Source organism: Ictalurus furcatus, chromosome 15 (assembly GCF_023375685.1).
Source record: "Ictalurus furcatus strain D&B chromosome 15, Billie_1.0, whole genome shotgun sequence".
Classification (NCBI taxonomy): Eukaryota; Metazoa; Chordata; class Actinopteri; order Siluriformes; family Ictaluridae; genus Ictalurus; species Ictalurus furcatus.
Window position 1 is genome coordinate 4641478 of NC_071269.1, and position 27771 is coordinate 4669248.

General features: G+C 39.9%; 4 protein-coding genes across 11 annotated transcripts; 2 read left to right on the forward strand and 2 right to left on the reverse strand.

Annotated features, from left to right (window-relative positions):
* Window positions 1–1193: 1193 nt before the first annotated feature.
* Window positions 1194–9800, reverse strand: cbx5 (chromobox homolog 5 (HP1 alpha homolog, Drosophila)). The gene is made up of 6 exons (XM_053643030.1): window positions 9675–9800; window positions 7936–8013; window positions 6368–6578; window positions 6040–6259; window positions 5716–5816; window positions 1194–3165 (listed from the first exon to the last, which is right to left on the reverse strand). Exons 3-6 carry the CDS (start codon window positions 6505–6507, stop codon window positions 3024–3026), a joined length of 603 nt encoding a protein of 200 aa, XP_053499005.1. The 5' UTR covers window positions 6508–6578; window positions 7936–8013; window positions 9675–9800; the 3' UTR covers window positions 1194–3023.
* Window positions 9801–10376: 576 nt separating this feature from the next.
* Window positions 10377–14219, forward strand: LOC128619112 (heterogeneous nuclear ribonucleoprotein A1). 3 transcript variants are annotated; one of them, XR_008387880.1, is made up of 12 exons: window positions 10377–10481; window positions 10981–11100; window positions 11204–11350; window positions 11447–11657; window positions 11742–11834; window positions 11913–11996; window positions 12117–12176; window positions 12330–12503; window positions 12589–12741; window positions 12835–12943; window positions 13990–14052; window positions 14129–14219. XR_008387880.1 is itself a non-coding variant. In XM_053643026.1 (11 exons), exons 1-10 carry the CDS (start codon window positions 10470–10472, stop codon window positions 12930–12932), a joined length of 1152 nt encoding a protein of 383 aa, XP_053499001.1. In that variant the 5' UTR covers window positions 10377–10469; the 3' UTR covers window positions 12933–12943; window positions 13990–14209. The 3 variants fall into 3 exon arrangements, 2 of the variants coding, with proteins under 2 accessions (XP_053499001.1, XP_053499000.1); XM_053643026.1 differs by having other exon boundaries at window positions 13990–14209; XM_053643025.1 differs by lacking the exons at window positions 13990–14052; window positions 14129–14219 and adding an exon at window positions 13125–13425 and having other exon boundaries at window positions 10378–10481.
* A 3270-nt stretch (window positions 14220–17489) lies between these two features.
* LOC128619113 (heterogeneous nuclear ribonucleoprotein A1) lies at window positions 17490–21931 on the forward strand. Of its 6 annotated transcripts, XR_008387882.1 has the most exons (13): window positions 17490–17627; window positions 18124–18243; window positions 18426–18572; window positions 18680–18890; window positions 18979–19071; window positions 19159–19242; window positions 19358–19423; window positions 19977–20162; window positions 20266–20406; window positions 20518–20596; window positions 20739–20872; window positions 21687–21754; window positions 21838–21931. XR_008387882.1 is itself a non-coding variant. In XM_053643028.1 (11 exons), the coding sequence occupies exons 1-10, from the start codon at window positions 17616–17618 to the stop codon at window positions 20583–20585; spliced, it is 1128 nt and encodes a 375-aa protein (XP_053499003.1). In that variant the 5' UTR covers window positions 17490–17615; the 3' UTR covers window positions 20586–20596; window positions 21687–21931. The 6 variants fall into 6 exon arrangements, 3 of the variants coding, with proteins under 3 accessions (XP_053499003.1, XP_053499002.1, XP_053499004.1); XR_008387881.1 differs by having other exon boundaries at window positions 21687–21931; XR_008387883.1 differs by lacking the exon at window positions 20739–20872.
* On the reverse strand, window positions 21459–27486 carry nfe2 (nuclear factor, erythroid 2). Its single transcript, XM_053643024.1, has 4 exons — window positions 27026–27486; window positions 24330–24408; window positions 23977–24129; window positions 21459–23351 (listed from the first exon to the last, which is right to left on the reverse strand). The coding sequence occupies exons 2-4, from the start codon at window positions 24375–24377 to the stop codon at window positions 22155–22157; spliced, it is 1398 nt and encodes a 465-aa protein (XP_053498999.1). The 5' UTR covers window positions 24378–24408; window positions 27026–27486; the 3' UTR covers window positions 21459–22154.
* Window positions 27487–27771: the final 285 nt, after the last annotated feature.

Sequence of the window (27771 nt, forward strand, 5' to 3'; positions counted from 1 at the left end):
TTCATATTTAATTTTATGACATTTTTAGTTCATGTTGTAAAAATATATGTTGGATTTTGGATTAGTCATCTAATATTAGACCTCTTATATCCATTCAGCCTTTTAGAAAAGCTCTAAAATAAATAAATAAATACAATTCAAAACAAAAATAAATCTCTAAATATGTAAATAAAAGTCAAAGAATAAACACAAAAAACATAAAAACTCCAAAAAATAAAATGCAAAACACAAATTCCAAAAAAATGTTTTAAAAAAAAAAAATCCAACAATTAAATATTTTTAAAATCAAAATGTTTAAATAAATAAATTTGAAAGAATTTTTTAGAAATGTTTAAATGTTTAGATAAACAAATGAATAAATAGAATGTTTAAAAGTAACATTACAGGTGCATTTGTTCTGCCCAAAATGAACGATGAAAGTCTCTCTGAATCTCAAATCTGTTGTCACAGCAATTGGTCTTATTTATAATTTCTTTATTTTGATTTGACAGTTTTGACTGAATGTCCGCAACATTCTACACTTACAAACACAGCTGTGAGAAAGATATTTCACATGTAAGCAGTTGTGTGGGCTAATTTATAAAACGCTCTCCAAGAATATCAATAATAGCCACCATGAGGAATATATTAAGACCAAATGTCAAACGTTGTACTACTAGGTAATGGTGTACAGCTACTGCTATACTCTGTGTGTGTGTGTGTGTGTGTGTGTGTGTGTAAAGAGAGTGTAAAACAAATCAAAGAAAAGCATCCATGGAATTCCTCAAAAAAAAAAATTAAATTAAAACATCTCAAACTTCTTTTTTTTGGTCCTTGCATGTACATACTCAAAGTTGGTTTTTTTTTTGTTTGTTTGTTTTTTTTTTTGCTGCTCAGTGATCTCTGCTTTTTTTTTATAGGAAAATGTACAGTTCTCTACACCAATACAAGTAATCAAATCAACAAATAACATCCAACACCAGCACAGTTTGATATATTATGGGTTGTGTTGAGATTTGGTCTGGACATAAGAGTGTAGCTGAATAGCACCATCTGCTGGAAATGTTCAACCATAAAACCTGTGTTCTTAAACTTCCGATACAAAAAATCACTTCTATTGACACAAACATGTTTGGCTTTCAAGTCTGCCTTTGAACTATCAAATCAAAACACGTCCATATTGTGGATTTAAAATGAAAAAACTATCAAATTCGTGTGGAAAACTAGGTTTACTACAATTTGATACAAGACATTAAAAAATCTATAGGTAAAAGACATCAAAATCTTATTCTGAAAACACATGAGTATCTGATGAAACAAGCAGAAATGGGAAGGAACTTCCAGTAACATGAGATAAAGACAACAAAAAGAGTCAGGCCGTACATATGAAAGTGAGATATATAGACAACATAGGCAATAGTTATTTCCATCCAGAAATCTGAAAAGAAAAATAAAACAAACAGACTTCTCTAATTGGGACTTAAACCACACACACACACACACACACACACACACACACACACACACACACACACACATACATTACAGTATCTAAATCATAGCAGTCCATAGCACATCTGAAGTCTATTCCCAACATTTCCCCTCGGTGTCTAAACATAACCTGGCTGTGAGTTTTAAAGGGGCTACCGCCTGCTTTGGAGACAATAGAAGAAAAGCTAAGAAAATGAAAATCTGAAGAAAGTCAGTTCTTTTCGTCTGACTACATTCGGCATGACAAAGTTAGACTTTTTGGGTTGTTTTTTTTTTCCAGAATCAGTAGCTATGTCATGTCAAGGAAAGTCAGGAAATTTATTGGGTTTTTTTTTTTTTTTATTTACTCGTCCAGTGGCTCTACAAACACAGCTTTACAATTAAACACCTGAGCTCATAACCCCGTTAAGGACAGGTACAGCTTTGATTCGCTTTGAGAACTGAACCTTGGCAGGGACAGACATGGCAAACAGTAACATGGTCACAGTCTATGTTAGGGGTCTTTCAATGTGGTGTGGTTACAGATTTTCACTACAAAAACAGGCCACACCCAATTTCAACTGGTATTTAAGTGACCATTAGGTCTGACTTCAAGTCTGCAGCCACAACAGCTCATTACAGTTAAAACTGGTGGCCCCATGAAGCGTAAATGCTTAGCAAATGGCCACAAGGTGGGGCACTTAGGTATGAACATCAAAGATGCGTGCCCTCCCAAACTCAAAGCAAAACACCAGCATTAACAAAAGTAATGACTGTCCCCATACGTTGGTCTGAGCACAAGCAGTTGCAAGAAGTGCACTGTTTATAATCTGGGCATAATTAGATTTTTATCTAGAACTATTCATGAAGAAATTTACTTTGTTTAAAAAAAAAAAAAAAAAAAAAAAAAAAAAAAAAAAAAAAAAAAAAAAGGATAAAATGATTCATGTCTAGTAAATAGGTTCTAGATTTGTGAAATTCATGTCCTGCATTTTCAGGACATTATTTCAGAGAGAGAGCGGGTGGGGGGCGATCTAATTTGGGGGTGGGACAATGAAACTGATGTGACTAATCCAGCACGGCAGATACAGAACAACGATTTCTGATAAAACACTTAAAAAATATATCAGCTGTCTCAATACATTTCACCAACTGCTGTATGGAATCTAAACTATCAAGTCAACACACACACAGAAAAAAAGAAAAAGAAAAAAAAAAAATATATATATATATATATATATATCATTGGGTCACAATACTCATATGAAAAACATGAAAAAAGAGGGTGAAGCTCTGCAAGAATAACAGGGCAAAAACACTATCCATGTGATTCCATCAGTCTAACATCTCCATTCCCCAAGCTCTTGGCATAAGTTCTCAATTACTCGCTCATCCCTCAATACTTGAGATATTGTTTGATAAAGAGTTGCCGTTTATATGGGAGATGAAAGGAGACTAAAGAAGGTGGGAAGTGACCTCTGATGCCAGGAGGCCAGTGGTGGTTTGAAAATGGTCCATAACAAAGGACGGATTGTGAGTGCACTCGTGTCTGTCTCTAGGAGGGGAATGGAGCCTTACACAGCTGCGGCACCCTTCTCCTTCTTCTCCCCATCTTCATGCCAAGTGAGACGCTCCTCGTAGAAAGCGATGACAATCTGGGGACACTTGTGATTGGCCTCCTTCGCGAGCACAAGGTCCGCTTCGTCAGAGTCTTTCCTGTGGAGACAGCGCGAGTTGGTTTTAGACTCACTGTGCAAAATCCAGCTCATGTGCACCTTACACTGTACACCTCACAACTAGGCCCGGTCACAATAACTACTTTTGTTGGACGATATGTTGTCCAAGAAATAATTGCGATAATATAGTTTATCATTTTAAGACCACTTATTTGTATGCCACTGATCATTAATAATTATAATTTTCACTTAAATATTTCCAAAATTCAAACTACTATGACTAAATTTTTTCTCAAATTTGTTTATAAAGTGAAGCATACCCCTAGAATGACCATCTATTTGGTGTTGCTTTTTAAACTTTATACAAACATCACGCTCAGTGTGAAGAGTTGTGATGTTAAACTACAAGTTAATACGCAAATATTTCATGACGTTGGCTCTTTGCATGTTTGGTGTAATTTTTAAATACCATTTTCAAGAAATTTCCAGAAAATGTTAAGACCTGCACATCATGTCAATCGTGCTACACAATACATCGGCTATAGTGTTCATGCATACACATCCATTTCTGGGTTTAAGTAAACTATAGCAGGGTAAACTTCTATTTATCATTTTTGCATTAATATTTACTCCAACAATGTTGGTTGACTTAATTAGGTTGTGCAAAAAAATTGGCAGTGAGGTGCTAAAGGCCGGAAAATAAATAAAAAGTTAGCTAGATTTTCCTGGTGAGGCTACAGCGCTATTTTGTTCATTAGGCGAGAGGAGGTCACATTTCCAAAATTACACAGTTTGGTATTCTGTAACACAATTTTTCAGTTAAAGCCCAAAGGCATCTGTCCATATTTTGTAGTTAACAGCTAACCAAAACAGCTCTTTTAGAGCTTTTCAAATGGAAGGCAGTGGGACTCTGGTCTTCCCAGATGGCCGGGAGATTTGTAAGAAGATGCATCAACGCCAATTCTTACATCTATCACATGTTTAAATGATTTTAATAAATAAATGTCACCTGAATTTCATGCAATTGTTTGCTTATTTTGTGAGCATTTGGGCAGAATTTTAGCATACAAACAAGTTGCATTTTGGTACAACTGTAAGGAAAAAAAGTATAAACAACACATCTGTGTTAATTTTGTTATTTTTTAACAGCTTCGTGTATACATGTTTAACATACATGTTTTAAATGTACTAACACACTGTGTTAAAAGCAACACAAAATGTGTTGTCCTTCACTAGACATGCAGGTGTGTTAAAAACTAAAATGTGTTATTTTTAACACATGTTTAAAGAGATATAAATGTACATAAATTTTTGTGAATACATATTAAAAAAAAAAGTTTGCACTTTATAATAATAATATTTTTTATTTGGGGGTACAAATAATAATATAACAATAGTAATATATTTCATGTATATAGGCGTTGTTTCTCTGAAACATTGACTACGTTTACATGGACAGCAATAATCTAATTATTGACCTTAATCTAAGTAAGGTAATAATGTGATTAAGGTGTTTACATGAGTCGCTTTTAGAATACTCCTGTCATGTTCCCGTTTTACATGTTCTAGAACATAATTAGATTAACAGCACACGTCATTACGTCAATGCGCCACGCCGTCCAACGACCCTCCAGAATTTTACGTATCAACATACAGTTCGTCTTCGTTATGGCACCGTATACAGTTTTGGGTGTTTTTTTTTTTTTTTTTACGAACGCTTTAAGTGCAGTTAATTAATTGTCACGCTATACGTGCTAATAGACAACTGCTTGAAGCGGTGGGTGTGTCCCAAATCGCATAGTTACCGTCTATATAGTAGCCGAGATACATGTATTTTTCCCCACTACAGGCCTATAGTAGGAAAGTATGCGATTTGGGACACAGCCAAACTGCCGTGTGCGATCGTGTCCTGTCGCAAAATGCGGTGAAAACTCCCACACGACGTTCATAATGTGATTAAGGTGTTTACATGTCAATACTACACGTCCATAATGCGACTAAAACAGGAGTACTCCACCTGTCTTAATTAGATTACTGCTTACTTCGATTATGACCTTAATTAGATTAAGGTAAGTAAAAATTGCTGTTTACATGGTAGTTTCTTAATTAGAGTATGGTCTTAATCGGATTAAGAGTGGATTACTGTTGTCCATGTAAACGCAGCTATTGTCTACATTTTACTGATCTGTGTTAACCCTAACTCGACCGATACGTGGTCAACAGAAAAGACCACTTCCTAGAGTGTCTTTAATCTGATGAAAAAAAAGTGTACGCTGGTAATAATTACATTACCCCACCTTCACATCCACGCGAAATAAATACGCATATACATTTCAACAATGTGTTTCACACTTCACTTAACCTAGGCGTGACCGTCACCTACAAGTAACTACTCTGAAGACTCTGTAAATGAACAGTAAACCCTGTTCTAAAGGCAACACAATAAGAAGTAAATTGGTGGCCCATTTGCCTCAACAAAAAGCGATAACGTTCTGCCCGAGATCTGCTGAGCAAACGTTGACTCTGTATTGTCATGCAATGGTTCTGTAGGTGTGACATGTGTTTCGTCATGAAACAGTCGGGCACTCACCACTTCATTAAGAACATAAGGTCCCCACAAGAGTCCGTCGCACCAATGATCTTCTCTGGCTCCAGGCCTCTCTCAAAGCCTCTAGCAACTAGGATCTCGTCCTGAACAGGGCAGAGAAACAAAACGTTAAGAATTTCTAAGACAACATCATGACCTTCTTTTAGAGAAACAGGACTGTTGCAGTTGCATTTCCTTCTGTGACTGCTGTCCTTGACATTCCATTCTGAAGATCCTCACAACCTGCACCGAAACTAACCAGCCAAGAGCACACTCCTTCCCCAAACAGCAGCATGTAGGCTAAACAAAAACGAAATGTCCAGTCACCTCTTTTTTCCGCTTCTGCTTGCTGCCGCCCTCCTCTTCTTCGTCCGAGTTTCTCCTCTTGCTGCCAGTTTCTTTGGCGCGAGCCGGAGTCGCACTGGATGGCTTGGTCCCGCTGCTCGGAGTGCTCGCACCGCTGCCGCCCTTTTTGTACGTCTTCATGAATTCGGAGATGAGATCTGGACAGTCGAGATTTTTCTCTGGCTCCCATGTGTTGTGTTTACTAGGAATGACAAATCAGCAAGCACAAACATTAGTCTGCAAATAAGTGATAAACAATATAGACATGCCAACACAGTACCAATAGGAAATGAATCAGGTGATAACTTACTCTGTAAAGCCTTTCCACTTAAGATAGTACTCCACTCGTCCCTTTACAACCCTCCTGTCCAAGACCTTCTCCACCACGTATTCCTCTTCGTCCGAGGACGCAGACTCGTCATCTTCACGGTTCTGACTCTTCTTTCCCATGACTGCTTCAAACTCCTTGTTTTCCACCCACAAGTAACAGAGAGACTGAGTGAGGAAGGGAAAGGATCCCTCTGCAATAAAAAGGAATTATGTATTAAAAACTAGGCACAGAAATGCAAGCCACTTTCATAGTGTAAGTATTCAGTGAACTGTATGGGGTTAGACAACGAGAGCCTTCACTGAATCTGTTATTGGTGTGAATTTAATGGCCAGATTTGTATATTCACATATCAGCTCTGTTAAATCCTGTATTCCCAGCAAACGAATTGTTTTCACATACCAGAAACCAGTGCCGGTGTGAAAATACTAAAACATCATGATAGAAAGCAGTGCTCCTCATTCCACAGCCTTGTTTTCATAACGATGTTCCCAGTCAAGGCCGTTCAGTTCCTTATCAGAAAACTATTAGCAGGCAGCTCGGCTGAATTTAGTTACCTATCTTACCCAAGTACCATGAGCAGTGATCAAATGATCAAACACGCTCGTCACAGATCTGACCTGATTAATGTCTCTGCTTCTCAAACAGCACAAAAAATATTTTAGTAATACTAAAGTTTCCTACACTCTTCAAAAAATTTGATTTCAGGCAGATTTAAAAACACTGCAATTTATATAACTTAAGATAACATGATATACAGTAATAAACACCATGATAAATTGCGTCACAATTCTGAGATATCATAGCATAATGTCTAAGAACTGTGTTTCATTTGTATCATGTTGCTTACCCCTTAATTTGTTCATATTGCCCACAGCAGCATTTTCTTACTGTGGCATTTCTTCCCCGCGTTCAAAGAAAAATCCAACATCTACTTGGGGCAAATCTCAAATGGCTTCCCATTCACCTTGTTTGTGCCGTACAACAGTATATAAGATAATGGACTAGAACACCCTTCCCAGTGCCCTCAGTAACAGTGTAGACCAGTGACAGTAACGGTGTAGACCAGTGACAGTAACGGTGTAGACCACTGATCAACAACCCTGTTCCTGGAGATCTACCTTCCTGAAGACTTTAGTTCCAACCATAATTATGCAGGAAGGCAGATCTTAAGGAAGAGGCTTGGTGACCACTGCTCTGGTTTGAGATTCAGCAAAAAATTTAATGTCATCTGACACGGTTTGCACTCAACCACCACTGTATTTTTTTTTTTAGAAAGCTTAATCATTTTTATTTTCACCAACACACTGGCGTTTGGGTGTACATGCACCACCATCAACAAGCTCACACTTGCACAGTTGTTTACTCTATGAGATACGTTTCTAAAGTAGTATTTCATGCCTCCAAGGAAAGTCTGTTCCACGAGTGGATGTTGGTGACGGGAACGCGAGGAACTCACTCGGCCATGATACGGATAGTTTACATTAGGGTTTGAGTTTTGCGGTTTAATGATAAAGTGCATCATGATGCCTCACATCCTTAGTGCTTACCTCTGGTCCAATTTCAAAGCAAGCCAACTGGGTCTGATGATATACCTGCTGATTAAAACTTCGGCACAAACGTCATCCCTGAAAAAGAAAGGTTACAAGAGAATTGACGTTAATTTGCTTGCTTTATGACTTATAGCTTAACATTGTTGTCTCGCGTTGCGAACAATTATGTGTTTAATAGTGACTAGGTTTGTGTGTTTACAGCTGTGCGCCCCCCGATTTCCCTCCAAATCTCTTGCACTAATTCTACTTCCCACTATCTGTCAGAACTAAAGTACTGCAGAACTTTTTTTTAGCACCTTCAGCTCCTTTAACAGCTTTGTTTTGTGAGGAATTCAGTCTAATGTTTACGTTTATCTGTTACCTAAAAAAACAGCTGGATTTCAAAACTTTAACACCTGGAGAAACAATATCCTAACAGCTAAACGAGTGCACTGTTGGGGAATTTAGACCAAACTTAGTTAGTAACAAAACCGTGCTGCAAATAGTTGTTAATAAAAAACTTTAGCAGAAAGACATTTCTCACAACACACAGAAAAGTCAATGAGTGACACTGACACGAGTTTACAAATGTCCCCTAGCTCAGAGCTAATCAACTGTAAACCATTTGAAATGGTTGTAGATATTCAATGTGCTCGAGAAGGCAATATATATATGACAAATTATCATATTTTTATTATTCATTCCAAGTAAACACAAATTTCCAGCATAAAAGTCAATCGTGCCGCAAAGAGCTAACTCACTTAGCTAGCTTTCATATCACATTTGACGCTAAACAATGTGTGTCGTTAACGAAAATACTATAATAATTGGTGCAAATGTATTTATTTATTTTTTTTAGGTCTGTGTGTTTATAACAAAAGTTGCCAACATTCTCATTTAGAAAGCACCTGTAGTGTAAAATTGTTTAGTCGGCTAACAGCACAAGTACTCGCTAGCTCTCCTTGCTAAGCATGGCCAAGCTAGTGCAGGCTGATAGAAGCCGCCATCATTTCATTACAGCGGCGGAGCACAGCTAGCAAACTCAGCTAGTTAGCGTATGAGTTAAGAACTGTGTACGCTTTTTCTTTTACTTAGTGTCGCACTGAATGTTACTACTTGCACCACAGTAACGCACTGTTTGTTTATTAATGTTGATTAAAAAGCTAAATATGAAGACACTCGTGTTAGAAACACGCCGTGAGATATTGCTAGACGCGTTTGCTAGTTCTGCACTAACTAGCAGCAGGAAAGCAATAGAAAGAATAGCGGGCCAAGTAAACAGGACTTCACTCCAGGCAATACATATCTGCAGAGTATAATCCATTTCACTGAAGCTAGTGAAATGGAGTGAGGACAATGCATCTCGGGGGCAGTGTGTTTTAGCTTAGTAGTTCGCTTGTTACTTAGAGTGCTAGCAAATATCTCCATGGTGAAAGCAGCCTCGCTCGTGCGACATCTTATTCGACTTATTATTGCACAAATATCTCACAGCTGTTGTATCAGATTGCGTGCATTAATAAGGTCGGATCTCTTTCCTAATACTCAGCGGTCTTCCTGATTTCAGTCTCCTATCAAACAGAGGCCTAAGCAGAGAACACTTTTAAAGCAGCGGCTTCGAAATGCACGAATAAATAACAACGCATGCATTACCTCAATCCAACTCTACAGAAACACCAAGTCAAGTGCAGCTCACATGAGTTGCATTGCATGTAAAATGCTTAATCGGTTGTTTTTTTTTTATAAGAAAATGAACTCACACAGAGGTCTTCTTCGATGCTCTCAAAGGCAACAGCCCTCCACACGAGTCTCTACACACATACGCGCACACATGCACATGCATGCATACAGCACCGGCCTCAGCGCGCCAAAAACACACAATGGCACACAGGGTACTCGGGCTGAATACCAAATCACACCATGTTTACTACAAAAGTGCACTAAGTAGGCTTCAAAAATAACGGCTTGTTACAATTTGTGTAGTGCCCTAAATTTCCTAAAGGGAGCAGTTTGGGATGCAACCGTTTTTTCCCCATTGAGTTGCATTCCTTTACCAAATTTTACACATTAACCACATCTAATCAAACATTTAAAGACACACGTTGACAGTGGTTAACAGAATTCATTTCGGGATGAATGGGATTATGTTTTCATATTATTGCAACCCTATTTAAGCCATACCATGTGTTCATTATTATTATTACTAGTACTAGTACTAGTACTACTATTACTATTACTATTATTATTATACATTACTGACAAGTAGTACATTAGCTTGAATTTCAGTTCTAAATCTTTATTCAATACACATTGCCGTGCACGTTTTAAAGAGTGAAGTTTGGTTGCATCGACTGGCTATCTGATAGCCCTAGCCCTTTTCTTTAAATGACGTTAATATAGACCAATCATATACTAAAGAAATGTGATGTAGCGTTTGAGCGCGAATCGTGAACCAATCGTAGGCGGTGTAAGGTGGAGCCAAGGAACTTCATTTAATGTACAGGCGCGGTTCGTTTTTCTGCGATTTCATCCACTAGTGTGTTGTTCAGTTCGCCATGTCGAAAGAGGTGAGTTCAAGCACACGTAGAGGTTTAGGCTAAAAAGGATCGTGTTAGACTTGCAGCGTTATGTAGGGATTTTATTTGAATTATTGCACTTTTAAGCGCAGTGGTGGTGAATTCAGTTGTGCGTGTTGCTCTTTATATACTTTAGCCACATGCTAGCCATCTTGGACCGCCATCTTGTTAGGCCGAGTGGGCCTTAGCAGACTAGTTGAGTAAAGTGTGTAATATTGCAGACGGTTTGGTCTATACGTGTTCGTAAGCTGTACGAGTAAACTACAGTTTGCTTTTAAGTATATTGTCTTACTGTATTACCGTGATTTATTTCGTGATGGATAGTGCGTGTGGTTAAGTAGCTATTATGGGTGCCGGTGTTCAACATGGCGGATGTGTTGTCTTTTACCGCGTTGTTCATGCATGCTGTACGGAAAACCTGGTCTTAAATGCCAGCGGTTTAAGAATCTGGAAATGTTCCTATTGCTAAAACGTGCTGTTTTTCCAACAGGGCCAGCCACGAGAACCGGAGCAGCTCCGGAAGTTGTTCATTGGAGGCCTCAGCTTTGAGACAACAGACGACAGCCTGCGCTCTTATTTTGAGCAATGGGGAGCATTAACTGACTGTGTGGTGAGTCTCCATGTTATTGGTTCAAAATAGTGTTAAAATATATATTAGTTGAACACTACAGTTCAGTGTGAGTCTATGTGCTGATTGTCTGTTTCTTTTAAAGGTTATGAGAGACCCGAACTCCAAGCGCTCCAGAGGCTTCGGTTTCGTCACATACTCCAATGTGGACGAGGTCGACGCTGCCATGAAGGCCCGTCCTCACAAAGTTGATGGTCGCCTTGTAGAGCCCAAACGTGCTGTGTCTAGAGAAGTAAGTTATCATGTTCAGTCATTTTCTTACTTGGGATGTAAGAAAATGTATTGGGATAGGGACTTTATTCATTTCTAAACGTGTCTGCTCTTCCAGGATTCCAACAAACCTTTTGCACACACAACAGTGAAAAAGATCTTTGTTGGTGGCATTAAAGAAGACACAGAAGAGGGCCATCTGCGGGACTACTTTGAGGAATTTGGAAAGATTGAAGCGATTGAAATAATGATCGATCATAAGACTGGCAACAAGAGGGGCTTTGCGTTTGTTACGTTCGATGACCACGATGCTGTGGATCGTATTGTTAGTAAGTGGGGGGTTTTTATGCTTTAAACAAGTCTCTTAACAAACCAATGTGCTTCTTGGCTTAACACTTGTTTTCTCCACCTAGTTCAAAAGTACCACACGATAAACGGCCATAATTCAGAAGTGAGAAAGGCAGTGTCTAAACAGGAGATGCAGAATTCATCAATGAACATGAGGGGTAAGACTTGGTCTTCACATCTTTAAGTACATGCTCCATGTTCTTGTTATTTACATTAAGCAATCTGTTTCTTTATAGGCCGTGGAAGTGGAAACTTTGGTGGACGTTATGGTAACAATGACTTTGGAGGAGGCAGAGATGGCTTCAGAGACGGCTTCAGAGGTAGCTATTATAGCTGGCTGGATGCAAACATGGGATATATTTTTAGTCATGGCCATGTGACTCTTGATGGAATTGTAGTATGATGAGCTATTTATAACTCTGTTTACTTTGTGTAATCAGGAGGCAGAGGTGGAGGATATGGTGGTGGAGATGGCTACAACAATGGCTTTGGAGGTGATGGTATGTGACTTTCATATTTGCTTGCTGTACTATTGTAACCCCCACCCTCATATTACTTGTTTACTGGTCTTAACAAATTTTGTGGTTTATGCAAGGTTTATGTTAAAACTTGTTGACAAGACCTGTATAACTTAACCCAACTGTGTTACACAGGTGGCTATGGCAGTGGTGGCTCTGGGTATGGGGGCAACCGTGGAGGATATGGTGGCGGTGGACAAGGCTACGGTAACGGCGGTGGAGGATATGGTGGCGGAGGATACGGTGGCGGCAGCAGTGGTTATGACAGCTACAGCAGCGGCAATGGATCCTTTGGTGGAGGTGGTGGTGGTGAGTTTAAATTTTGAGTATTGGTGGCATTTATAAAAGACTTGGAAAGCCTAATTCCCTGATTAAATTCTCGTCTTATGCACAGGTAACTTCGGTGGAGGCAATGGTGGTGGTGGTGGTGGTGGTAGCAGCAGCTACAGTGACTTTGGAAACTACAACACCCAGCAGTCAAATTTTGGCCCCATGAAAGGAAACTTTGGTGGAGGAGGAGGTAGCCGGAGTAGTGCCCCCTATGGTGGTGAGGTTTTATTTGTCTTGATTTTGGGGGGGGGGTCTCGCTCTCTTTCTCTATCTTTCTCTATCCTTTGCCTAATGTTTTTCTATTCCTCAGGTGGATATGGGGGTAGCTCAGGAGGCGGCGGCGGTGGTGGCTATGGTGGTGGTTCAGGTGGGGGATATGGTGGAAACTCTGGCGGCAGACGTTATTAAATCCTTTTAAGGTTTGTATCAAGTCTTGCGCTTTTTTTATTTTATTTTATTTTTTTTGCCCCTTCCCCCATTTAATTGTAGAGTCCTAATTAGTTAGTTCAAATTAAAGCACACTAAACCCTGTTGATTTTACAAAAATCTTTGGAAGCCTAAGGCAGTGTATAGCTTAATGTTGTTGTTCATATTCAACAGGACTCAGTACTTAGGAGAGGAGACAGGAGAGCGAGAGGGCTGACAGGGCAGCGGCAGGTTTACTCCCTAGATCTGCTCAGCCATTAAGAAGAGATGTACAGTAGTGCTGTCACAAGCAGGATTTTTTTTGGGTTTTTTTCCGTCTGTGGTTGTGATGTCGAGCTTTTTATATTTTTATTTTCTGTATGGGATGCATTCCATATGAGGTTTTGTAGAAGTACTTTATTCCGCTATTAATTATGTGTAACTTCAAGAAATCAAGTTGAAATAAAGCGACTTCCAGTTTTTTTTAAAAAAAAAAGGCTGTTCTCTTTTAGTCACTGGGGATTGTTGTGGGTATCAATGGTTGCATTTTTTTGTGTAGCTCAGACAGTGATAAGCATTGCCGCATTTTATGGGGACAGTTCTCTGAAACCCTCAGTCGAATAAATGTTGGCCACCTGCTGGTTAGATTGGTAAAGACAAAGCCGGTTAGCTTGTATCACAACCATGACTAGCCATGGAAACAAGCTGAGAGAGGCGTAGGAAGACCTTCACCGTAAGAAGAATCAGGGAGCATTTGAGTACAGGTCGTCTCTGAAAGACTAGGAGAGAGCAACAGAATGGCTTTATTGCCACCAGTAGGTAAGAACAGACTTCTCCATTACCACTGGACACAACTTATTTTATTAATTGTAGATGCAGTACAGTATTCTGAACTTTGCAGTTACTTTCCTGTTTTGATGACCATGCAGTTTGTCTGAACTGGTATAAAAATTACTAAGTGTAATGTAGCCTGATTCCCCACTTTATTTTTAATATATGCAAGAATGGATAAGGCTTTGTGTCTGCTGACTGGCTGTTTTTGGTCTTTGCCTTTTTCTAGGAATATGTATGGGATTTATGATCCAGAATGGAGATGCTTGCCTGTTCTGCAGGCAGTATGAAGGTAATAAACTCTACTTTTGTGCTGTTGATGCTTGAAATGCAAACTTTTAAATGATAACCTGTCTTATCTGTTGTAGGACCAAAGACCTGTTGGGGTGGGGGGACTTTTAAGAAGTGTTTTTACTGCTTAAAATAAAGCTTTTATTGTTTTGTAAAGTGTCTTGTGGCTACTTTTTTTTAAAAAAGCCTGCCAATTTCTGTAATTGCCATTGTATTGTGTTTTTGCTTTTAAACAAGCTGAGCAAAGAGATGAAATATAACTTGTGGTTGGCACAAACTGGACTCTAGATGAAGTGAGCAACTCCAGATCCAAAGACATGCGTTTTAGGCTGACTGGCATCTCTAAATTGTCTAGAGTATGAATGGTTGTGTGCACAATTGCCCTGCAGTGGGTTGGCACCCTGTCCAGGGTGTTCCCTGCCCAGAGTCCCCTGGGATAGTCTTCAGCTTCCCTTTGTCCCTGTGTAGGATAAACGGTGCAAAAAATGGATGGATGTAGTGACCCTTCCAAAGTAGTCATGGTTTTTCTGTATGCCATGAACGCTGTGCCTTTGGAGCGATTTTATTTTATTGATCAGAATGTACTTCAATAGAAACTCTTCCACACCTAAGCATGGGTGTTTTGTGGTGGTTTTTGTGTAGAAGCTTGAGTAATGCATGTGGGTTATAAACAGTTCATTATAACTACAATCCACGTTTAATAACTTTCTCTCGAACTGAATCAACATCAGGTTCAATATTTTATGCTGATACACACAGATGTGGTGACAGCAACTGATTAATTGTATTTTAAAGCAATAGGTGATTGATTTGTCCTTTCAATAACAGTTGTTTTACAGCAGCTCCTTCAAATCATTCCCATGTAAAGGTTTCATTTCTGAATGGACCTGCACTGTTGGTTGGCCCAACAACTTGCTAGCTATTTGCCTAAGCATGGCTTTACATTTTTATTAAAGATAGCAGCACATAACTAATCCTCGGGTTCTTTGGGCCTAATGGTTAGCACCACTGGTTCCTTTAAGTATCACATGAATTTTGCAAATAACATTTAAGAATTCACAGCCTCATCTCAATCCATGACTTGATTACTTTGGCTGTCTGCAATAACGTGGAAGGTGTGCAACAAGTTCAAAATCCAGTTTTTCAGCTTGCTTTTTCTGGTTACTGGGATCTTTTGTCTATTGAGAGAAAATCACAGGTTACAGCTGATACTGGTTCCCCTATTCACCTTATACAGATATCCCAACCTGCAAAAACTCATTTCAGGGACGTGGCTTCCCTATCCAGCACCTGCTAACTCACCCATCACTTCCATCAACCAAAATGCTGTTTGGCCTTTTTTTCTGTCCGGATGAACTTGTACAGATCGTCTGAAAATTCAGATTCCAGTGCCATGTTCATGCTGTCTGGGCTGATGAGCAGGCATAGTATTTTGCTGTGTCTGAATCTGGAAATATTTTCCTGAATAGCTTGCCTGTGTGTTTACACACCTGGAATGGCAGGTTATACTCAACACTGAAAAATGTAAAGTACAGCTCTAGTGACCGTCTCTATCAGGCGCTGGTTTTCTGCTGAAAAGAACTGTGAAATACTTGAGCATCCTTCTCTGTGCTTAGCCACACTAATATCTAGTAGTACTGTATATGCAGGGATGTCAGATACCAAAAATCTAGTAGTCGGTACCGATACCACCAAAAGTACACGATACTTGATACCAAAGTCGATACCACAGTGTGGTATAAAAATAAAATAAGAAATACTCTCCTGGAGGACATCTTCCTCTGGCTGATACTGGCAAAGAGAGCGGGGGAGGGTATTGTAGTTATCAAACACTGTCTGACAATGAGTCTCCGGAGGTGCACTTCTAAACGCGCGTGCACACACACCTTATACTCTGAATGCAAGCATTAGTTTAAATTCACTGATATGGTGACAGGCCAAAAAGATTTATTAAAAGCATGAACATGTAAATAATTATTAGTGACATTAGGCTACATGTTGCTGACAGGACACGGGCTGAATGGCGATGCATGGTGGCCCATTCGGAGGTAGTTTATAACGCTGCAATGCGTTAGCGTCGTTAACAAATAACTGGCTATCGCTAACATTACTTGGAGCATAACGTTAGCTGGTTTCACGGCTACAATGCAGCTGCCTCAAACAAATATAATATAGGACCGTCTTTCAGGTGCTTCGCCAAATTCCAGGTGTTTCCTCGCTTTGTTTGAAATGAACGATAGCATCGGCTGCACACCGGAAACCTAGCTACTAGCTTTCCTCTCAACGAGTCAGGGCGGAGCTAAACTTGTTAAGCTAAGCTAAACTTCTGTAGTTTTTCCCGTGTGATTGTAGGTGTTCCTCTTCTTCTTCACCACTTGTGGACCGACTAAAACACTTGCGCGTATTTGCTGCCCCCATCAGGTCCGGAAGAATCGCAACCTCAGTACTTTCGTTACAAACGGTACTAACTGTACTCCAGAAAAACAAGTACCGTCACATTTTAAGAATGTTGCTACCGACTTGGTACCGAAGTATCGGTTCTTGTGACCTCCCTAGTAGGGAGTAACCTAGACATCAATACAGTAGCTCCGTATAGCAGCTAGTTAAAATAACGTCAGCTATGCTAATGTACGAATGAGACCTATTAAAATCACCTCATGTCTTTTAATCATTTAATCCACCATGGGCAATTGAGAAACCACTGCTGCAAACAGTACAGCGAGCTGCACTGTCGTTGTCTTTTACCCCTATTATGCATGGGTACACTAGTATAGTCTGGGGTGAAATGCGTTTTGTACTACTTTTTTTTTTTTTTTTGGCCACACTGCCATGGAGCTGCAGACACTGAATCGAACTGATGAATGAATCAGGGAGAGAGGCACAGAGAGAGACTGAGACTGTAAAACCCGCCTACCGAGAAATCTGATAGGTTAGTTAGCACAAAAAGAGACCAATCGGGACACGCGCTTTGTTATTCTTGCTCTCGGTTTCTCCAGTCAGTCTACTATTAGAAATGGCAATTGAACACTCTTGCTCGCTCGTTCAAAAAAAGATAATTTATTTCCGGGTTATTGTATATAATTGGCGGGCGTCAGTGAGCATTTATTAAAATGCAGGAGTCTTCCGGAAGAATTGGGAGGTCTTCCTTATATGCTTTTCTTTGCTACCCCCCAGTTGATATTGCCACCATAATGCAACATATTGGAGGGGGTGCGCACAAATGAAGTGAAATCACAAAAATTAATTTGAAGTAAGTGAAAGTGAAATAAAACAGTTTTTTCAGCAGATAAGTCGTGTGACTTACGCACTATACCAATGAATACGGGGGCTGCAGTGTGGTTGCATTACATTTGACGCCCATATTTGATTGACAGGGCTATAAGCCAATCATCTGTTAGAGAAGGTACTCATGGCGCATGCGCGCAAATAGAGAACCAATCGCAGACTAAAGTAGGCGGTTCCTGTGTGTCTGATTTAAAGTATTTTCGCAGTCCGTTTTATTTTTCTCCTCCCTGGTTTCGGCCGCGTGCGTATTGCGCCGAGCAGTCAGAATAAAACCGCAAAATGCCAAAAGAGGTAAATATATAACAAAGTAATACATACGCATAGGGCAAATTGATGTTGAACATAGTCGTACATAGGTGTTATTTTAGTTTGGAGTATTGTATGTAATGCTGGTGGCTATATGTTTAGCTTAGCTTTTACTACACGGCCATCTTGTGTTTGTTTATTAGAGCCGCATAGCACAGAAAGGGTAGCCTGCTGAGTAGTTGTTGTGGTGTTTTTTTATTTTTTTATTTTATTTTAACTTTATATAAAACAAACTAATGGCTGCGTTTGTGAATTTCTTGGTGTCCTGGTTGTTACAGCGTGTTCTTTTGTTAGCCAGTGCTTCCGTCGGAAGCAATCATGGCCGCCGCCATGTTGTTTCACCTCTCCGTGCCTCCATGCACATTCACGCGCCACTTGAAACGTGATCTTCTCTTTCGGATCAGCAGTTTGCTACCGTTGTGTGTTTCGTTAAAATGATCAATTTAACTCTGTTTAATCGATATGTTTAAACTGTTCTCAGGAACACCCACGAGAACCGGAGCAGCTCCGGAAGTTGTTCATTGGAGGCCTCAGCTTTGAGACAACAGACGACAGTCTGCGCTCTTATTTTGAGCAATGGGGAGCCTTAACTGACTGTGTGGTGAGTCTCCGCATTGTTTTGAACAAATGTGCTATTATTTAGTAGTTTTTTTTTTTAAAGAACAAATTTACTTAAATAACTTATTTATTTATGGTAGGTTACAGTTTGCAGTTGTGATCATTACACTTTTTTATGGTTAAACACTATGTATGTGCTGAATGTCTGTTTTGTTTCTTTTAAAGGTTATGAGAGACCCGAACTCCAAGCGCTCCAGAGGCTTCGGTTTCGTCACATACTCCTGTGTGGAAGAAGTCGATGCTGCCATGAAGGCCCGTCCTCACAAAGTCGACGGTCGTCTCGTAGAGCCCAAACGTGCCGTGTCTAGAGAGGTAAGTGCTCACATGCAAAACATTCCTTGCGTGACTAAAATTAAAGTGTATTGTATTGGGTTAGGGACTCGAGCCATTTCTAAATCCGTCTGCTCTTTGCGTTATAGGATTCCAACAAACCTTTTGCACACACCACAGTGAAAAAGATCTTCGTGGGTGGTATTAAGGAAGATACGGAAGAGGGCCATCTACGAGACTACTTCCAGGAATTCGGAAAGATCGAAGCGATTGAAATAATGATCGATCATAAGACTGGCAACAAAAGAGGCTTTGCGTTTGTTACGTTCGATGACCATGATGCTGTGGATCGTATCGTTAGTAAGTGTCTTGTGTGCAGGCTGGTTTGTTGCAAGTCTGAGCAGCTGAGATTTTGACTTAATGTGCTGGATTTTTTTTTTCTTCCTAGTTCAAAAGTACCACACGATAAACGGCCATAATTCGGAAGTGAGAAAGGCCCTCTCTAAACAAGAGATGCAGAATTCATCAATGAACATGAGGGGTAAGACTTGGTCTCCTGTTGCATCTTGTAAGTACATGAGCCATCGATTTAAATTAAGGAAACCATTTCCTCTGTGGCTTTGTATAGGACGTGGAGGTGGAAACTTTGGTGGTCGATATGGCAACAATGACTTTGAAGGAGGCAGAGATGGCTTCAGAGACGGATTCAGAGGTATGTGCAGTGTTGGGATTTGTGGGGCGCTGTAGTATTTGTACATTAGAACTGTATTGGTAATGGGCTGTAACTCTAATTTAGACCTATCCTAATGCTTTTACTGTGTGACCAGGAGGCAGAGGTGGCAGTGGAGGATATGGAGGTGGAGATGGCTACAACAATGGATTTGGAGGAGATGGTACGTGACTGTTCATTTTGTTTCCTGAGCACTGGTCAGGGTTGGTTTATATTGTGTATGTGTGTGTATAAAATACACAATTTTTATTTAAATTTTATAATATTTATGCAGTGTTTATTAGGGTCTTTGTTCATAAAAATAATTGATGTATAGATATATCTGCAATTATTATTTTATGAACAAAGACTCCAATAAACTCTGCACAGAACATTTTAAGAAGGATTTTCGTGCATTTGGGAATTTTTACAGCCCTTTAAGTTTCAGCTCAGAAATCCTAATTGTTTACTCACTTTGAAAAGACTCATAGAAGAGTGGTCCAATCTTAAGCTTTCTTGAAATTGCATTGAACTGTCAGGTTATTAGCTGAATAATCTCTGAAAATGACAGGTTCATGCAGAATACTGTTCCTCACCTTATTAAAATAAATGTTGTAAATATTTTTATCGGTTATTTAGAGTAATTCTGCTGTTACTGATCATGAATGAAAACGAAACATCCGGTGTATATCTTAAGATAATCTGTAATATTAACCAAACTTGTGTATGTTATACAGGTGGCTATGGTGGTGGCGGTCCTGGCTATGGAGGCAGCCGTGGTGGAGGATATGGGGGCGGAGGACCAGGCTACGGTAACAACGGTGGCGGCGGATACGGTGGTGGTGGATATGGCGGTGGTGGATACGGTGGCGGTGGCAACAACTACGACAATTATAACAATGGAGGTGGAAACTTTGGAGGTGGTGAGTTTTTATGCTTTCAGTATTCAGGGCTCTTTCTGAAATCTCATCAGAAGGTCTGATTCAGTCCTGTTTCCCTTTTTGTGAATTCTTGTCTTATGCACAGGTAACTTCGGTGGAGGTGGTGGTGGTGGCAGCGGCGGCAACTACAATGACTTTGGAAACTACAACAACCAGCAGTCAAATTTTGGCCCCATGAAAGGAAACTTTGGTGGAGGAGGTGGCAGGAATAGTGGCCCATATGGTGGTTAGTATTGGACCTAACTACACTTTAGAAATTTTTTTCAGAATTCTCAATCTTGAGCTAACTTTTTTCTTTCTTTCTTTGTCTTCTTCTTTCCCCGCCTCTATTCCTCAGGTGGATATGGGGGTAGCTCAGGAGGTGGTGGAGGCTATGGTGGAGGCTCTGGTGGTAGACGATATTAAGTCCTTTAAAGGTTTGTATCTTCTGTGTTTTTACAATTGTAAATGTATATTGAGATGTCAATTAGGCAAAGTGTCTTCTACAGGATGACTGACATTTATTTTAAAAAAAAAGTCTATGGAAGCCTAAGAGACATTGTTGTTCATATTCAACAGGACTCGGTACTTAGGAGAGGAAACAGGAGAGCAAGTGGAATGACAGGGCAGCGCCAGGTTTACTCCCTAGATCTGCTCAGCCGTTCAGAAGAGATGTACAGTAGTGCTGACACAAGAGGGACTTTTGTTTTTGTGTATGGTTGTCAGGCTTTTTACATTTTTCTTTATCTTTTCCATATGAAGCTTTGTGTAGAATTACTTTAAACCAGGGTCCTAATTATGTGTAATACCAACAAAATCAAGAAATAAAGTAACTTCGTTTTTTTTTGTAAGTGTACTTTTGTAGTCACTGGGGGTTATTTGGGGCTTGAGTTGTATAGTCAGGCATTGCATTGTGGAGAAGGCTTTGCTGGCTATACATCTCAAGTGGTGGTTGTGCCATAATGATAGAATTCTTTTGACACACAGTCCAGGCAGGGGAAACTTGCAGACTATTTAAAAAGGGAACTGCTCTACAGCAGTGTTGAAATGCAAGATCTCTGCCAAGCCATCTGTAGAACAAATGCTGGCCACCTGCTGGTTAGATTGGTAAAGACGAAGCAGGTTAGCTTGTATCACTACCATGACTAGCCATGGAAGCAAGCTGAGAGAGGAGTAGGAAGACCTTCGCCATCAGAAGAATCAGGGAGCGTTTGAGTACAGGTCGTCTCTGAAAGACTAGGAGAGAGCAACAGAATGGCTTTATTGCCACCAGTAGGTAAGAACAGACTTCTCCATTACCACTGGACACAACTTATTTTATTAATTGTAGATGCAGTACAGTATTCTGAACTTTGCATTCAGTGTCCTAATAAAAAAAAAACATCAGGAAAGTAACTAGAGAGTAGAACGAACTGGTACAAATGTACATTGCTTAACAGTCTTTAACTCGATTCTGTCCCTTAAGGTTAATGCATGCAGTGTTCTTGTCTGTGTATTGACTAGCAAATGTTTTGGTCTGCCTTCTAGGAATTTGATGCAAAGCATTTCTGATCCTGAAATGGATGATTTGCCTGTTTTCTTCAGGCACTGTGAAGGTAAATATGTCTTCCTCTTTTGTGATGCTCGATGTAATTAATTACATTCTAATGTTTTATCTTTTCTGTTTCCTGTGTTTTAGGACCAAAGGGATGATGTGGGAATGAACCTTTTTTACTGTGTAATTAAATGGTTTTTTTACTATGTAAATAAAGCTTTTAAAGTGGTGAAACACATGATTCCTGTGAGTTAATGCTTAATTATATGTACATAGTATCATGAGAGTTTGGACCACTTTAATTTTGCTAAGGAAAGTAGCCAGCATGCTGTGTAGTCTTTGGCTGTGGCCCTGAGGATGATTTTGAGTTTGCTACATCAATGACCCATAATCTTTATAGCATGTCTAATATTTTTGGGACATCAAACCTTTAACCATGTACTTAATTGTAAGACCCTCATTTATTCCCCATCAAATGAGTTGTCTCGCTGCATTAGGTAAAGGTTACCATCATTACTTTGTTGGAGTGAATAATCCTCCAAAGAATATGGGTGTCCTTCCTCATCCCGTAATTGGGAGAATACTTTAGCGTAAAGCTCTGAGAGACGACACTTCAGCATGGTGAGATTTTGTTGGAACTCTAGCCTCTCTCGTGCTAGATGTTCCCTGCGGGCCCTCAGCTGACCCAGCTCATGCTCCAGGTGCACAATGTTTTCCAGCTTCCTCTTCCGGCAGTTTTGTGCCGCTACCTTATTCTTGCCGCGGCGGCGGATGTCGCGCACAAGTGTGAGCTGGGCATCGCTTAGTGCATGTCTGCTCAGGAGCTCGTTGAAGTCATCTACGGGCAGATTGACTATCTTTTCGAGCGGAAAAGGGATTTGGAGAGCAACTGCTCTCCGCTCGTCTCTGGAGAGAGGGCCGGAGACCTCTTTCGTTTTGGGGTGCGGTGACTGGAAAGAGACTGCTCTTGGTGTGCTTGAGTGGTTTACATGTGGATCATGCAGAGTCGCAGGAAAAAACTGCTCTTTTGTGGCTGTTATGTGCTGATGTGAATGAGACATATGCTGCAGAGAATGTTGTGGGTTTGGGGTAACTGGAAAGTAGGAATGTCCAGAGTAGGAGGCAAACGTGTGTGAATAATCCACAGGAGCATTTAGGTTTGGTCTCATGTGACATGGGTTCCCAGCGCAGTCTACGTCACAATCAATATAGCTGTCTCGGGGTAAGTAAGTGAGTGTCCCATGGACTTCGTTCTCAGGTGAGGCAAGTGGTGGGCTTGAGCCCAAAGAAAGACCAGAGTCTGACTCGAGATCATCTGGGTGTCCATTGCAGTTTTTCCCCTGTCCTTGATTGGTGTTTGTCATGTTCATGGGATCTAAGAGGCTCATGAGTGGGGGTTGAAGAGGTGGTGCATTTGGTGGTAATCTGGTAGCCTGGCACCCACCGTGTCCATAGTGCATCTCCATGTTTGGGTTCAAGCGTTGGTACGGGGATATTGCATCAGCATACCCAGCTTCAAAAGCAGCAGCAGGGCTTGCCTGACAGGTGGGTGGGTTAGGTTCTGCCAGGTTCATCCCGCAACTCCCATAATGCATCACTGGCTCCATGGAGAGAGATGTACCAGCCTCGAATGGATTCTCATTGGGGACTTCAAATTCCTACAACACAACAACAAAATGTTTACTTGCTCATGTCCTTACTCTGGCAGTTTCACCTACTTGGCATCACTCTCCTGATCGCATCTTATCTCTATATTTGCATATCGAAGTTATTGTTGTCATTCAGCTGTTCGTCGTGGAATACGAGGGGAACGGCTTAGACCGAAGGGGCCTTTTCAGAAGTCGCCTGCAGGTTACAGATCACAACATCAGCCCACCTGGACGAAAGTGCCACCCGTAGCTTATGCAGGGCTCGCTTAGGTCTGCTCAGGTTTCAGATAGAAACAGATGGCCATTGTACTGTGCAGGGGGCTGCTGGCAACCTACTGCACTCACCCTCGTTCTATCTGTCTTTATCCTTGCGTCACTCAATTGGCCTATTGTTGCACATCTTAACGGAATCGCTGCATTTAGGAGGAATTCAGCTTTAGCTAAATGTTACAGGGCTTGATTTTTCATTAAGATGGATCTCTTTTTAAATGGGATTAAGAAGTGTTCTTTTATCAGGAAATGATGATACAAAATGGTCATTTTGATAGACTTGGACAGTCCCTGATCTTTTTTCCCTGCCCTTTCTCACAAAACCAATAAAAACCCAAACAGAAATTTAATGCCTCAGACTGACCTGCAATTCTGTGATTGTCATTAGTTCCTGCCAGGTCCAGTCCATCTCTGATTGTTGAGGAGGATAATTGGCCCAGACCATGCCACTCGCACTGAATCTGTGAGTGCTAGACATCGACACTCCCCCATGAAGTCTGTTAGAGTTTACTGGTCCCTAAGGACAAACATAAATTAAAGACGATAATCATTTAAACATCAATACAACAAGATTATTAGCAGGTTAATAAAAATGTTTCCCCCCCCCAATATATTCCACTTGTTTAAGACTGCATGGGCTGTTACATCCTTTACGTTGAGCATGAGCTTTTTCTAAATTATGCCATTAAGGTCTGATTAACTATTATAACAACTCACCTCACAAGTGAAATTAAAGGGAAGAGTGCTGTTTATGGTTGAACACATTCAGGCAGGGCCCCAGCTGCAGTGGCCTCTTCTGGAATATTTAACCATCATACAACAGATCAATTGTGTGCAAAAGAGTATTACAACAAAGATTTGAAACATATCAATGATATACTGTATATTCATTTATTGTATAAATATATATACTATATTTTGTTTAAATTACATTTACAAAATACCTAAAGCAATTTTAATGCTTTTCCACTTGTTTCTTCTTCTTCTTTTTTTTTGGTGAGTATTTACCGTGTAATATTATTTGCATAATAATGTAATCTTGGGTCAGTGTGCTCATTTGAAAGTCCTTTCCCCCCTGAAGTGCGTCACAAATTTATACAGTATATTGCTGCATATTTGCTGTGTGATATTCAGTCCAACTTCATACCTAAAGTATACATTTTTCCCAGTCTGCTTTAGGAACCCAGGAAACTGAAGCTCACACGTTTGGGGGGAAAAAACCCAATTTTAAATAGTTGATTGGATAGTTATTTTTTCTACAATACTATGAAACTGAGTAATCATAAATATAATGTGTAAAGTGCTGCATATGTGCTGCGTGATATTCAGTGCGATCTTCACGAAGAAACACGTAAATGACACTTTTCAGACAATATTACAGTAAAAGAAACGTCCAATGCTTCTTTGGATGGTTCTGATATGGAAAAACTCAAAGGAAGGGTTCTCCATCTACCAGAGGAACAACGGAATATGGGCAAACTGGATAATACTTAATAGACTTAACAAATGTATGGTAAAATATTTTGGTGAATTCATTAAAATGGTTATTCTAACTCACACAGAACATCCTTAGTTTTAGTTTAACCCTTTTTTTCCCTAGTGGTCTAGACTGATTTCATGCTGTTATTAAACTGAACTTGAAACAATTCTGTGTGCTGTGAAACAGTCACAGGGATTTTTCCCACTGTATCTTGCAAGCATTAGTAAGCATTAAAAAAGATGACTCCAAGAAAAGCATCAGGAAGTGTGTATATAAAATGTTTTATTTTTAATATATACCGTGATCATTTGTTAGAAATAGTTTTTCTTTTAAAGAATATTGAAAACACGTAAGTATTGTAAGTATTGGGTTATTGTTAAATTAAGTACTGGGTTATTGTATTTACTATAACTGTAAGCTTTAATTAACTCAGTATGATTGGTCTGCACAGTTAGTTTACATTTTAGTACTGAGTTTAATGGTAGCTTCATCCTTTAGTTCAATTTTTGCAAAGACAGTTCAGCTCTTGGCCGTAGTAGTGAATTCTCTTTGCAAAAAAAACTCCGAAGCTTAATGATGTTCAGTTTCTTGGCCTTGGTAGTGAGTTAAAGGAAAAGTTTTCCCCTTGTTTTCCCTGCATACTTTGTGATCATGTGCAGCAATTTAAAGAAGTACTTAAAAAACATTTCTAGAGAATAAGATCGGGGGAAATAGTCAATATGTTGTCTGCTGCACCTCAAAAGGGGACGAGACAAATATAAAGAAACGATATGCAAATGTCGGAAAGTTAAATTCAGTTACAAAATTGGATATATCAGTGGCTCTTCCCACATTCTCTAAAAGTCGAAGCGTGCAGAGTTCCGTTGGTGTGTATTCAGCCTATCAGCTGAGCTTTTGAGGAGTAATGTCAAAACCTGATAAGACAATCTTTTGGGAACCAGGCTGCTGTACAGAAATGCTACCATGGGGCCTAACCACAGAGTTACAGGAAAATTATTTAAAAGCATGTTGACGGGAAATTTTCATAGTATTATATCTGAGAGTCCAAAATTGTTGCTGCAAACAAGAGCACACTGTAATACTGTAAGATCAAAACTGTTAAGGGTGATATCTGATGGGGTGATATCAAAAGGCAACAAAGATCTTTTTTCTCTCCCTTATGCTGAATATAGTAAAACTGAAAGTCTTACATCCTGCATTTAGCACCTTGCTGTAGCATTTCCTTTGACCGGTTCGCCATAGTACATCTGTCACATAGTAGCCTTGTTTCAACATCAGGTGGGATATCCTGATCACACACATATACACTAGCCCATACTGAAATCTACAAACTCCTAGTAAATGTCTAAAAGTCTCAACAATAAGCACAGACGAGGGAGTTCAGTAATAACAGATGCATGTGTCATTCAGTAGCACTTATAAATGCATATTCTCCCAAAAAAAAAAAAATTCATACACTAATACGTCTAATTCAAATTTTCTAGCTTACACACATTTTGAATACATTATATACTCTATATGATGGACATCTCCATTCCAAATATTTCCCAGCATTGTCTCAGGCACTCACCATGTTGATATTGTGTTCAAATATCGTGTTCCCAAATTTGAACTTTGTCAAAAAGTAATAAGTATCGTTTGTAAAATGTAACATGAAACGAAGAATAGTTCCAGAAATGTGTCCCTCCATTAATCAACTCACAAAAGCACAGACAAAGTAAATATACAGCATGGCATAAGCACAGATGAAACATAGAACATGTCTTTTTGCAATGTAATGTACAGCAGTAAGACGTGCCATGCTAGTTAAAAAGAGAGAGAGAGAGTGTGTGTATGTGTGTATGTGTGTAAGAGTTTATTAAAACATCTACATCACTGCAGAATATGGCCTCTGTATACATATCATTTAAACTGGAATGGAGAGATAACATACCTTAGTAGCATTTCTTTGGACCCATGAGGTCAGGTAAATATCTTGAGCTATAATATTATCCTGCGAGCCAAAACGTTGAATCTGAAGTTCAGCAGAAGTGCAGAGCTTTACAAATCAGTCATCAATTGTTTGGTACTCATTTTATAACTGATAGCTCTGAAGTTGAGAAGTACATGTGAGCGACCTCTGTCTGTCTGTCTTGCTCTCTCTCTCTCTCTCTCTCTCTCTCTCTCTCTCTCTCTCTGTTTCACTCTCACTCTCTTTCTCTCTCTTCTGCTTTGGCTGTTACTTGCATAAATGGGATGGGTCTGAGGGTGATGTAAGCAGCTTTCCTGTAAAGCTCCCACACAGTTTTGCCCTCTTCATGTCCTTAGTGCAACTCTCACACTTTGACCTCCTGAATTTATGTTACCCACAAAACAACCACAAACAGTTATGTCACGAATGCAAGAGTCCATCGCTAGCCACCCTGCAACCCCCCTTCCCATTTCCCTATCCAAAAAAAAGACTCTGGGACATCTAAACTCTCATGATGGTGATTAATTGACACATGATCACCAACTATTTAGATATATTACATGTGCTTTGAGGTGAGATATGGGGAGGAGGGAGGGGATCAAAAATGAAGCTTACCTAAAGTAATGCTGTGAAGAAAAGCCACCAAGCCACCAAGAGGGGATGTGGTTAGGGAACGGAGAACACATGCTGAAGCACCTGGAACTAAATCTGGCACTGCTGTGAGGACC